General features: G+C 41.2%; 1 protein-coding gene and 2 long non-coding RNA genes across 16 annotated transcripts in view; 1 reads left to right on the top strand and 2 right to left on the bottom strand.

Annotated features, from left to right (window-relative positions):
- The window catches only part of LOC127534550 (uncharacterized), a 532033-nt gene that overhangs the window by 481851 nt on the left and 36714 nt on the right, over positions 1-13468 (bottom strand). The gene's annotated exons all lie outside the window — the stretch shown is intronic.
- The window catches only part of LOC110947664 (NACHT, LRR and PYD domains-containing protein 12-like), a 155838-nt gene that overhangs the window by 108356 nt on the left and 34014 nt on the right, over positions 1-13468 (top strand). The window contains exons 10-12 of one of the 14 annotated variants that reach the window (XM_051949994.1): positions 5566-5739; positions 6354-6527; positions 9683-9856. The exons of 12 other annotated variants lie outside the window; for them this stretch is intronic. In XM_051949994.1, the coding sequence (XP_051805954.1) occupies positions 5566-5739; positions 6354-6527; positions 9683-9856 (522 nt within the window). Of the gene's footprint in view, positions 1-5565; positions 5740-6353; positions 6528-9682; positions 9857-10951; positions 12105-13468 lie in introns of those variants that run through there. One more of the 14 variants, XM_051950010.1, reaches the window with a different exon arrangement.
- Positions 9707-13468, bottom strand: part of LOC127534553 (uncharacterized) — a 34599-nt gene continuing 30837 nt past the window's right edge. The window contains exon 2 of the long non-coding RNA XR_007942709.1: positions 9707-9770. This is a non-coding gene — a long non-coding RNA (uncharacterized LOC127534553). The remainder of the gene's footprint in view (positions 9771-13468) is intronic.

The raw sequence follows: 13468 nt of genomic DNA, 5'->3' as shown, positions 1-13468 counted from the left end.
ACAGAAGTTTAAAGGAAAAGGAGTTTTATTAAATAAGAAACCATCTACAACAAAACTGAAAACCAGACTGAAATGACTGAAAGGAAACTAAACCACAGGGCTGAGGTAAAATACTCACATAAACGGAAACTATAACTGATGGTGAAAAAACAAACTGAAGTCCACAAAATACAAAATACAAAAGTGTTAATCCACAACTGAGGGGAAAATGGAGAGATGTAGTAACAGGTGTAATCCAGAGGTAAGAGGGAGTGGAGTCTGAAGCAAATGAATCCAAGACAATGAGCCAGCAACAACTGAAAGAAATGGCAGGGCTTAAATACAGAGGGGAGGACCAGGTGAAATGAGTCTGAGCTTGATTGCATCAGGTGACAACAATCAGAGGCCAGGTGCAGAGTAGGCAGGGAGCAGACAGAGGGAGCCAAAGGGCCAAACAACAAAAGGGGAGGCTGGGGCAGAAACCTGACAGCTCTGACAGGTTTATGTCCAGGAAAACCACAATGATGGTAAAAGTCGTTTCAGAGCCAGGAATACTTTTCTGACTGTCCTCCATACGGTTGCCTTACTCTGCATCTCCGACATCATATAAAAACTTCCATTTGCAAAGAACCGCAGCCAGAGCCGCCTTAACCTAATGGTAGGCCCTGGGGCTGAGAGGTTTTGTAGGCCCCCCTACTCCTCTACATTAAAAAAAAAAATGCATCAGTTTCTTTTACGACAAACAACTGTGAGGTTTCCTTCTTTAGCCAGAAAACACCAGCATACTTTTATTGATCAACTTACATGAACACAAAATGCACTTGTATAACATCAGTGCATGCTTTACTTAAAACCAATATGGGTGAAAGATTGAAAATCTCATATGGAGATCACCTGACATCACATGTGTGATGTCAGGTGTCGAGTCCACACTGATAGCAAAATACTTTGCTAGTTTTACTCTGCTGGTAATTTCATCCAGCCCCTTCTGTCCCATCAGCTGTATGAATTCCTCACACACATTCAGAGAGAGATGGGATGGATTTCCTTTGCCAGCGTTTTCATGTTTTTCAATGTGAGCTTTTAAAAAGGGATCAAACTGGCTGATCAGCTCCATGCTGCCCAAATAATTTCCATTCTTGATGTCTCCAAACTTGTGGCTGTCTCCCCGGAAAGCTAGTCCCCTCTCAGCTAAATACTTCACAACAGTAACAACCCTCTGTAGAACCTGTGCCCAATAATCACACTCCTCATCAAACTGTTTTCTAAGTTCTGAGTCCACTGTCCCACTCTCAGCTGCTTGATTGATGTAAGCAATCATGGCTTTTCTGTGGATGTCAGAGGTTTCATGTTCTGATATACGATCACCTGCATGTTTCCAGTCAGAGAAACCCCCACTAACAAATGCAGACTTTTCGTTGCTCTCGCCAAAAATCTTGAAACCAAAACAAAACACGCTATACTGATGGTTAATAATAAAGCCACTCTCTACTTACATATTCCCCGTTACTCAGTTTGCGGTGGAAATATGTTTTTGAGAAAAATCTTCTCTAGTGTTTGTATGTGCGCTCTGATGCACGGAGGTCGGCATTTTTATTTTGACACGTCTCTGGTCCCATTTTCGCCCAGTAAGCGCGCGCCTGCCGGTCAATTTTGTTTCCCCAGAGGCCCGGGTTGCTGCTGTAAGGGCCACTGCCGGACTCGTCTCCTCCTCCCTGATCCTTCTCCTCGTCTCCTCCTCCCTCATCCACCGCTCCTCTTCTCTTTTCCTCTCTTACTTCTACCTGCGCGAGCCCCGCCTCGTCTGCTGCCTCCGGTAAACTCAATGCCGCTGAACAGCCACCACCATCCGTTTCGGACAGTTTAAAGAATCCTGTTAGCTTTGGGATGCTCTTAAGTAATTGCTTTTTCTGGGTTTCTTTGTCCCGAAACACCTTTCTTTTGTGAGCGCCGCTCTCAAATTTCTTTTTTCCCGTCATTTTTCAGCTGTCACTCAAGGGGGGAAAGTTAGGTGGACGTAACAACAACAGTAATCAATGAGAGTGGGGCGGGTCTTGCCAGCCACGAATGTGAAGTATAAAATGATTGACAGAGAACTTGACAAGCAACAAAAACAGTGTGACTTTTCCAGCTCATTGATAGGCCCCTGAACTTGGTAGGCCCCTGGGTTTCAGCCCAGGTAAGCCCGTGCATTAAGGCGGCCGTGACCGCAGCGCAACACACAATATCTGCTGGATGTGAGAGCATGACTGGTTGGTAATGTAAATGTAAGGACAGATTAGGTTGTTTATGTAGATTATGGACTTGAAACGATTACGAAACGGTACCGCTCAAACCGATAATTGTCCGGAAGTGCGAGAACATTTATGCTCGGTCTGATAACAATCTACCGACGAATATTTAATTATCTGTGCAGTAATGCTGCTCCTTTATCCACTGGATCATTAGTAAAAGCTGTTCTACGCCAAAACTCGCTCGCTTACTGACTGAATGAATGAGGAAATGAAACAGCGTGTGTGGCTGAAAGAGGGCAGAGACGGAGAGAAACTCGAGGTTTTCTCAGATAAACCTGCTGGCGAGCAGGTTAGAGTCATAGAGTCTGTTACTGCGGTAACTGACCGAGAGTTTAAGTTACCCCTCTTTGTGAAACAGGCTCGAGTTACCCCTCTGTCTCAGGGTTAAGTTACCTCGCTTCGTGAAACGGAAAATTCTGAGTTTCCCTCATTTCAGGGTTAAGAAACTCAGAGTTTTCAGTGAACCTGCTTCATGAAACAGGCCCCTGATGGAAACATCTCCATGGTTCCAGAATATGAAGATATTTTTGTTACAGGAGGGGTCAGAGAACAGATGCAGGCAGAGATAGTGGCAGACAGTTGGTCAAAAGGAAAATGGCATTTTATTGAAACAAAACAGGAACTAAACCAAGACAGAAGAAGGGAAACTGAACAGGGGGGAAAACAAAACAAAATCTATTCTAAAATAAATCACACCACAAAAACCCACAGCTAATCTACAAAAACCAAACAAGGATAAACTGAAGCAGGCAACGAAACGGAATACCTACAAAATCTGGGAAGCAAAGCTACAGGGTCAAGGTGGGCAGACAAGGAACAAAAAGATGAACTAGCAGGAATGAGAGGGGAGTCCATGGAGCTGAAGCAGTCAGGAGGTAAGCAGGGCTTGCTGCTAAGAACAGAATCTAAAAGGGGAACAGAGTCTATGAATGCTTGTGAGTCTATGATGTGGCAAAGGGTAAGTGAATGAACAGGGCTTAAATAGTGAGCAGGTGAGATTGTGGGCAGGTGAGCTGATTACTACAATGTGTGTCACCTGCAGTAATGAGCTGAGTGCAGGCAGGTGAAGCAGGGAGAGAGAGAGAGAGAGAGAGGCACAGAGATGAAGGAAGACAGACAGAGAGAGCAAGAGGTGCAAAGAGAGGGAGAGGAGGACAAGACAAGGAGAGAGACAAGATGATATACACACGTGGACAAAATTGTTGGTACCCCTCAGTTAAAGAAGGAAAAACCCACAATTCTCACTGAAATCACTTGAAACTCACAAAAGTAACAATAAATAAAAATTTATTGAAAATTAAATAATCAAAAACAGCCATTACTTTTGAATTGTTGATTAACATAATTATTTAAAAAAACAAACTAATGAAATAGGGCTGGACAAAAATGATGGTACCCATAACTTAATATTTTGTTGCACAACCTTTTGAGGCAATCACTGCAATTAAACGATTTCTGTATTTGTCAATGAGCGTTCTGCAGCTGTCAACAGGTATTTTGGCCCACTCCTCATGAGCAAACAGCTCCAGTTGTCTCAGGTTTGATGGGTGTCTTCTCCAAATGGCATGTTTCAGCTCCTTCCACATATGTTCAATGGGATTCAGATCTGGGCTCATAGAAGGCCACTTTAGAATAGTCCAACGCTTTTCTCTCAGCCATTCTTGGGTGTTTTTGGCTGTGTGTTTTGGATCGTTGTCCTGTTGGAAGACCCATGACCTGCGACTGAGACCAAGCTTTCTGACACTAGGCAGCACATTTCTCTCCAGAATGCCTTGATAGTCTTCAGATTTCATCGTACCTTGCACACTTTCAAGACACCCTGTGCCAGATGCAGCAAAGCAGCCCCAAAACATTACTGAGCCTCCTCCATGTTTCACCGTAGGGACAGTGTTCTTTTCTTCGTATGCTTGGTTTTTGAGTCTATGAACATAGAGTTGATGTGCCTTACCAAAAAGCTCCAGTTTGGTCTCATCTGTCCAAAGGACATTCTCCCAGAAGCTTTGTGGCTTGTCAACATGCATTTTTGCAAATTCCAGTCTGGCTTTTTTATGAGTTTTTTTCAGCAGTGGTGTCCTCCTTGGTCGTCTCCCATGAAGTCCACTTTGGCTCAAACAACGACGAATGGTGCGATCTGACACTGATGTACCTTGGCCTTGGAGTTCACCTTTAATTTCTTTGGAGGTTGCTCTGGGCTCTTTGGATACAATTCCAACGATCCGTCTCTTCAATTTGTCATCAATTTTCCTCTTGCGGCCACGTCCAGGGAGGTTGGCTACTGTCCCGTGGGTCTTGAACTTCTGAATAATATGAGCCACTGTTGTCACAGGAACTTCAAGCTGTTTAGAGATGGTCTTATAGCCTTTACCTTTAAGATGTTTGTCTATAATTTTTTTTCGGATGTCCTGGGACAATTCTCTCCTTCGCTTTCTGTTGTCCATGTTCAGTGTGGTACACACCTTTTCACCAAACAGCAGGGTGACTACTTGTCTCCCTTTAAATAGGCAGACTGACTGATTATGAGTTTGGAAACACCTGTGATGTCAATTAAATGACACACCTGAGTTAATCATGTCACTCTGGTCAAATAGTTTTCAATCTTTTATAGAGGTACCATCATTTTTGTCCAGGCCTGTTTCATTAGTTTGTTTTTTTAAATAATTATGTTAATCAACAATTCAAAAGTAATGGCTGTTTTTGATTATTTAATTTTCAGTAAATTTTTATTTATTGTTACTTTTGTGAGTTTCAAGTGATTTCAGTGAGAATTGTGGGTTTTTCCTTCTTTAACTGAGGGGTACCAACAATTTTGTCCACGTGTGTAAGAGAGGAGGGAGAAAGAGAAAAAGAGGGAGAAGGAGAAAGAAGGGCAGGAGCAGGGATCAGAACAATTTTAGAGTCTGGAGCCTGATTTTGTCCACGTTTCCTTCTTGTGTGTTTGTGTGACTGTGAGCAGAAAGTGAAATAAATGTCAGAGTGTTTTTCCTTGTGTTTGTTGCTCAGCATGAGTTTGTGTGGATGGAGCCACTGGTGGAGCTGCAGAGTTTCAGAGCTGAAGTCACTCCGTCTTTATTGAAGCAGCAGCATGTTGTCATTAATATTAATGAGAGCTCTTCTTCACTGCTTCTGTTGGACTGTTTGAAGCTGCATCCTGTTGGCTTCAGCTGTTTGGAGTTTCCATTTTGTAAACTTGGACCTTCTGAAGCTTCTTCAACTCTGAACTCATGATGAAACTCTGAATGATTTCAAGCAGGAACTTTGTCTCCTCAACTCACATCTTTTGTTCTTTATTCAGATTGGTTCGCTGTAGTTTGTCAGAGATCAGCTGTGATTCTCTGGTCTCAGCTCTGAAGTCCAACCCCTCCCATCTGGAACATCTGTACCTGAGTGGAAACAACCTGCAGGATTCAGGAGTGAAACATCTGAGTGGTTTTCTGGAGAGTCCAGACTGCATCCTGAAGACTCTGAGGTCAGTTCACTGTCTGTCTGTTACTGTTGTAGATCTGATGTGTTTAATGACAACTGAAGCTCATTTATGTTCAACAGAACTTCCATCCATGAAGCTTTAAATCTGCTCTGGTTCATATTTTATGTTTTTTGACCGAAATTCAGTTTGTTGTGACAAAACTTAAGTGTTTGTTCCAGAAACCACATGAAATGTTGAGTGATATTTGTTTAATTAAATGAATGTTTGTAATTTCCACTAAAGAGTCACATCTGGATCCAGAAGATCCTCTGAACTCAGATCAGTTTATACAAAGTTTACTGACTGAAGGAGAAATATTTCTTTGGTTTGTGTTGAGTTCAGTTTTATTTGACTGATCCTGATCCTGTTGATGATGCAGCATGTTATTGATGTGTGGACATGAATAGGTGGATGAATGTTGTGCTGACATGTGGATGATGTGTGTAGAAGGCTGACATGATGATGATCCACAATAACAGAAGGACAAAGTCACTCTGCTGCTTTTAGAGAAAAGCTGATTGATGAGGACAAAGTAATGTTGATCTGCACATTCAGAACCTGAACACATCTGATGGATCATCAATGATTTTATACACATCTTTTATTCTTTTTTTCAGATTGATGAGCTGCAGTTTGTCAGAGATCAGCTGTGATTCTCTGGTCTCAGCTCTGAAGTCCAACCCCTCCCATCTGGAACATCTGGACCTGAGTTACAACAATCTGCAGGATTCAGGAGTGAAACATCTGAGTGGTTTTCTGGAGAGTCCAGACTGCATCCTGAAGACTCTGGGGTCAGACATCATGTTTTCTTTGTGTGCTGAGATGAATGTGATGTAAAGTTGTGGTGACTCTAAACTGCAGCCATCAGGCTGATGTTCTACTGATCCACACTGAGGATCTTCATGGTAACGTCTGTTTTCTTCTTCTCTGCTTTAGTCCTTGGACTGTGGCAGAGAAATGTTGAGCTGCACATTTCAAAGCTGAATAAAAGCAGAAAAATCCTCCAGTGAATAATTGACTGTGAAACTCTGACACACGTGATCTTCAGCTCATATCTGACCTCATGTTTCTCTTTCATTCAAAGTGACAGCAGCAACTAGCAGCTGTTTTTATTCCTGATGAAGCTTTCAGGTGTTTCACTGGTTTAGTTTATCAAATGTTGTAAACAGTTTGTCAGAGTTGAAGGTGACGTCTTCAAATGTCTGGTTTTGTTCCAGCAACAGTCCAGAAGCACAAATATTCAGTTTAATGTGACAGAAAACAGAGAGTGTTGACAGTGGACAAAGTGGAAGCAGTTTGATGTTTTTACTGGATAAATGAGTGAAACCATGATGTAAATGTTTGAAAGCTTTTGTTGATGGACTCATCAAACAGTGGACTGATAGTTTGAGCTGTAATTGAAGCAGTTTTTCATCCTGAGAGACAGAAACTAATATTCAGCATCTGCTGGTTCAACACTTGGATGAAGCCATGTGATGTTTGAGAAAGTGAAATGTTGAAATCCAAGATGCAGCCGTTTGATTTATCTGCTGATGAAACATGAAGCTGATCCATCAGTTGTTGAATGAGCAGAAAATCCAGCAGCAAAAGTTGTGACAGTTGATGAACAGTTGAAGTCATTTATCAGGAGCAATGGGAACATTTCCTGCTTCACTTTCTGCTGATTTTCTTCTTCTCTCTGTTTTGAGTCATTTGAAAGTGAAGATGTTTGTGTTTGAGAAAAGAGTTTGAAGACGTCACCAGGGGGGTATTCCAAGAAGCTGGCTTAGGTCTAAGCCTGGCTTATTTCGGTCAGCTTCGCTAACTTTAGTGAGAGTTTAGTTCCACCAACAAGGCTTAGGGCTAGCCTGGCTTGGTAACCATGGTAACTCAGCCAGAGTGACAAGCCTGGTCCGGGGCAGGCTAACAGTCAAGCTTACTTTAGCCCCATGTCAGAGAAGGTTCTGACGAGCTTCAGAAAGACGCCTGTGAACCGCATGTTACACATTAAATTCATCTTGATCTGTAATCAATGATGTTCTTGTTCGGTGACATACATTGAGACCTTTTTTAAATTTTCTTATTTAAATAATGCCGGAATAACCGTGAATCAAACTATATCATATTACACTACACATTTTGTCACAGTGTGCAACTGTAGATCAGTGGTTAGAGCGTAGTTAAGTAGATTAAATGTGGTTTTACTTTTCATTGCGCCGTGGGTTTGAATCCACCAGCGGTAAATACTTGGAAATATCTTATTTTCTTTCTTCTTTCACCCTCAAAGTGTAGTCAACACGTAACAGGAATAGGCACAGATTGTCTTAAAATAAGCAGGACACAACAGCCACAGTTTTCCATAAAGAATACCTTCCTTTGACCAGCGGTCCAATCTGATCATGATGATAATCCAAAGGTGATGCCAAATGATGAGAGAACTATTTTGTGTACAAGCTCATTTGTGTCTTCTCCCTTATTTAAATGTAGGCCACAGTAGCACTATCATCTCTAATAAAAATGACATCTCCTCTATAGGCCTACATGTTTTTTTCTGCTTTTTCATTCAAAGTTTGAATGTTTGATGAAACATCTCCACGTGAAGTTGCCCCTTTTTCCCCAAAGTATTCCTACTTTGGTTTTAGGTGTTACCTGCTGCTTTATTCATCTATGGTGGATATATATTTGTCAAATCAAGAACATGAATTAGGCCTACCAGAGTAAAAAGTGAAAACCATCGTCACATTATACAAAAACCAGGCTATGTTGTAGCCTCTTTCTCTCATATATATATATATATATATATATATATATGTGTGTGTGTGTGTGTGTATGTTTATACACACATAAAAAAATGTCTTCAATGGGTTTTGAAAAGCTTTTATTTCATCAAGATTGATCTCCTCTGGGCCACAGTAGTGTGACAAACTTCAGGGTGAGTAAACAAAAGTCATCAACCACTGCAGTTGTGGGTTATCCCTAATCAGTGTCAAAAACTTGCCCTCTGAAAATTAAATTTTCAGACATGTGTGCGTGTGTACGCTCAGACTAAGTGCTTCATTAAAATGAAAAAAAACATGCATTTAAACGGTCGGCAATGCTTTGCCAGGCAGCGTCTCGAGCTTTATTTATTGCAACCGTGTTGCCTTTTCTTGTGATAATCTCCCTGTAGTCCTCCTACAACTCCGTGAGAAGTTTCTGCTCCGCCGAAGAGAAATTCTCCACTCTGTTTTTAGACATAATATCATCATTTCGGCGATCGACACGTTGGGGCTTTTTATCTCCCCCGGACGCGTGCTCAGCCTGGCTTGAATAAGCGTCTCTGAAAAACAGCTGAGCCTCGTTTGTGGAATTACTTGCAGCTGAGATTAAAGTTGCCGCTTGTTCAAGTCACGCTTACCGGTGTAAGCCCAGCCTGTTTTAGCCAGCTTCGTGGAATACCCCCCTGGTCCTCTGAAAACTGTGATAGACACTTTCCACTATCAGTGACAGATGGATGAAGAATGAAATGATGTGAATGTAGAGTCCTGATGGAAACGTCTCCATGGTTCCACAACATGAAGATATTTTAGAGTCTGGAGCCTCATTTTGTCCACGTTTCCTTCTTGTGTGTTTGTGTGACTGTGAGCAGAAAGTGAAATAAATGTCAGAGTGTTTTTCCTTGTGTTTGTTGCTCAGCATGAGTTTGTGTGGATGGAGCCACTGGTGGAGCTGCAGAGTTTCAGAGCTGAAGTCACTCCGTCTTTATTGAAGCAGCAGCATGTTGTCATTAATATTAATGAGAGCTCTTCTTCACTGCTTCTGTTGGACTGTTTGAAGCTGCATCCTGTTGGCTTCAGCTGTTTGGAGTTTCCATTTTGTAAACTTGGACCTTCTGAAGCTTCTTCAGCTCTGAACTCATGATGAAACTCTGAATGATTTCAAGCAGGAACTTTGTCTCCTCAACTCACATCTTTTATTCTTTATTCAGATTGGTGGAATGCAGTTTGTCAGAGATCAGCTGTGATTCTCTGGTCTCAGCTCTGAAGTCCAACCCCTCCCATCTGGAACATCTGGACCTGAGCAGGAACAACCTGCAGGATTCAGGAGTGAAACATCTGAGTGGTTTTCTGGAGAGTCCAGACTGCAGCCTGAAGACTCTGAGGTCAGTAGAAGGTTCCATCAGTCTCTGCTGCTTCCAGCAGTTTTCTACTAAACACAGTCAGTATCAAAGCAAAGATCCAGTGTCTCCTGTAAACCTGCAGCTTCTCAGTGAAGCTGAGAGCAGAATGGAGACAGAAACACAGAGACAGCAGTCAGCCAATCAGAGGAGCCACAAGCTTGTTGTCATGGTGTGTTTAGCCACATGTCCACTAGATGTGATTTTCTTGCATGTAAACGAACTGCATCTGAAAATCACACTCATGGTGGACGTCACTAGAGAGCCACAAAATTGTCACATGACAATGTTTGAGCTTCAGTGAACAGCTGCTGCACGGCTTATTTCTCACCTCAGATGCTTTCAGAAATATTTTTTGCTGAAGATTTTTAAAATAAAAGAGAAAGTTTGCCGCCAAGCTGCTGTGTTTTTCCGACTTGTCTGCTGGACCATCAAGCTGAAAGCTCGGTCACATGACCACGAAGTGATCAGCTGTTGCTCGAGTGCTGTCATGTGACAATGTTGTGCTCTGCTACTGACCGCCCACCATGAGAGTGATTTTCAGATGTGTCGCGTTCACATGCAGGAAAATCACATCTAGTGGACACTCACCTTTAGGTTTCATGGTCCAGGGGCTGACCAATAGCAACAGATCTATCAACCAATCATGACATGTTTTTTTGTCTGTCATGATTTGTCTCGTTTCATCCAGTGAGTGTCCTGAGTAACACTAGACAGACAGGCCAGATGCTAATTAGTTTTTCACACCTCTGTAATGCTCTAGGTGTGAAGTCTCATGCCCCTCTTGCCCCACACACCCACCCCCCAACCCCACATCAGGATCTGTTTACAGCAATTTCCAGCACAGACAAACCTGGAGTTCACAGCCTGTGAACTGCTGATAACTGCCATGAACTTGGTAGGTTTTCTGTAATTCACAGGACTGATAGTCTGGCTTTTCATGCAGTGTGTGAGCTTGGAGCTCAGTGTGTTCACTCCAACACGTTAACATGAAGCTGCTGCTCTGAACACGACTGAAGTCCTGATGAGCTGCTGATCAAACTCATTGATCTCCTCTGGTCTTTCTTCTTCTCTCTGCAGATGGAAGTGATGCTGATCAGGACGGTGTTTGTGCTGAGAGGATGAAGTGTGTCCTGATGATCCAGATGTTGAAGCAGCAGCAGCTGGTGTGTAGAGACTCTGACTGGACCATGTTACTGCACTGTAAAACATCAGGAATTCATTCAGTCACATCAACTCATCTGTTCTAGTTTACTTTAGAGAAATACAGCAGTTTTACTAATTACTAATTATTTGAACTTAAAATGTCTCATTTTTCTTTTCAAACCACTTTAGAACTTAAAAACATGAATTTGTAGAACTTGAGGCATTTTTTCTTCAAATATTGAGTTGAATGAATGAACAGCTCAGAGTTCACTCAACTCATTAAATTAAGTTCACAAGAAACAAAACAAACACAGATTTCCCCGTTAATGTTCACATGATACCATGACTGTAAAAAATGATCATTATTTTACAACCAGTTCTGTTTGTTTTGTTCAATTACAAACAATATCTAGTAAAATCCCAGAAAAGTATTAACTTCCATGTTCAACTGTAAATAATGTCCACATCAATAGGGTTAGGTATTTTAATAAATAGTCATTTGTTCTTTAACAACATTTTTACTTTATTTTAATCAGCAACAAATCACATTATTTTACAGATATTTGTCCTCATTTTAAAGACTATTTATGTTTATTAAAGATTGAAAATGAGAAATATTTTAACACTTAATTGACATTTTTGCTGTGTTTTGTTAAATTACAGATAATCTGGAATAAAATCACAGAAAAAATGTTCATTTATTCAGAATGTTTGCTGTAAAAAACTGTAGAATAATGTGAACATTAAAATTCACTATTTTAATAAATGTTCATTTGTTCTTTTATACCATTTAACTCTCACACTCTTGTTTATTGACTTTAAATCAGCAAAAAATATCATTTTTACAGAATCTGAAGGACAAACTATGTATATGTATACGATATATATTAATTCTATTAAAGGCAGAAATGATTCCAAAGCATTCCACTGTTTTATTTGACAGTTTTGCAGGATTTAGTTCAATTACAGATAATCTGTGTAAAATGATAAAAAAGTGTTAATTTCTACAATTTTAGAATCTTTCTTTTTCCAACTAGTAAATTGTTGTTGTACAATGTGTGACCAATAAAAATGACTGTTTTCCTGTTTTCACCTCAACAACAACTATTCCAATAAGTGACAGATGTTTTCTGTCATTTTCTCACTTTCTCCACTTCTTAAATGTTGTGTTTCTCTCTTCAAACATTTCCTCTGGCCTCCTTGCTGCCAGATGTTCACCGTTCCTTTCCACATATTTTTTCCAGTGTGGAGGTTGATGTCAGGTTGCAGAGTGTGCAGTAAGTTTCAGGATGTTTGTTTCAGTGCAGGATTAGATTTGACTTTTCTTTCTATTTCCAGCTGCAGTCAAACTTGTTGATCTTCTCTACCTGCAGCACATTGAGCTGATGAGAACAAAGTGTCCTGGAAACATGTCAGCTGAAGCCTTGGTGTCCAGAGAGAGTTTAATGAAGCACATGTGAAGGATTTTTACAGCATCACGTAGAAATCCAGTTTAGTCCTCAAAGGTCCAGAAGCAGCTTGTTGAGCTCAGAGTTCATATTTAATGTCAACATCCTTTGACCTTTCTGAGCTCCACTAAATGTTTCTGCTACTTTCTCTCTTCTTCACCTTCAGCTGGTTCCTGGTGTGTAGAAGCTTCCAGATCAATAATATTCTTTGTCTTCTATGCTGCTGCTGCTTCCTTGAAATCCCAGTGATGATTTTCATCTGGACTGAAATCCAGGACTGAGACGCCCCTCCAGGACTTTCCAGGAAGGATTCCTGAAGCAGGCTTTGGTGGACGTTTGCTTTGGATGCTGGTCCTGCTGAAAGTCCAGTGAGCTTCAGTTTCCTCACATTGTTCTTCTAAGTGTCCTGGTGTTGGAGAGAATCCATGCTGCTGCTCACACGCTCCAGTTTAGCAGCTTGAAAGCCACCAACAGGACTGTTGATGCTGTTCTTCTGGTCCTTCTGCCTCCAGACGTTCTGCCCAAACAGTCCACTTTAGTCTCATCAGTCCATCAGACTCCCACAACTCTGCTTTGTTCCACACATGAAGAGCTTGTTGTTGAGTGTTGTCAGACTTTATTTGCTGCCTTCATCAGGTCCTGCAGCTCTTTGTCACTTATCAGACTTTTTATCAGCTGCTGCTCTTAAACTTGTGCTTCCTCTTTGGAGGAATTTTTCTCTTTGTTCCACAAACAGGAAGGTTTTACAGCAGGTGTTACGGTTTGGGGCGAGAACAAACCCAAATGAGAGTCGCACAGAGCAGACGGCAGGCAGAGAATAGAATAGAATTGAATCGTCACTTTATTGTCAACCAGAACATATACTAGTTGGTACACATTATAGGCTGAAATTTTAGTGCAACAAGCTCGCCATCGGACTGATGGATGCAAAACTAAACAAAAATTTTCTAAATAAAACAATTTCAATATATACATGTAAACAACTATATAAATATACATATAA

This window comes from Acanthochromis polyacanthus, chromosome 6 (genome assembly GCF_021347895.1).
Source record: "Acanthochromis polyacanthus isolate Apoly-LR-REF ecotype Palm Island chromosome 6, KAUST_Apoly_ChrSc, whole genome shotgun sequence".
Lineage (NCBI taxonomy): Eukaryota > Metazoa > Chordata > Actinopteri > Pomacentridae > Acanthochromis > Acanthochromis polyacanthus.
This window is presented reverse-complemented; position numbering and strand designations above follow the sequence as displayed.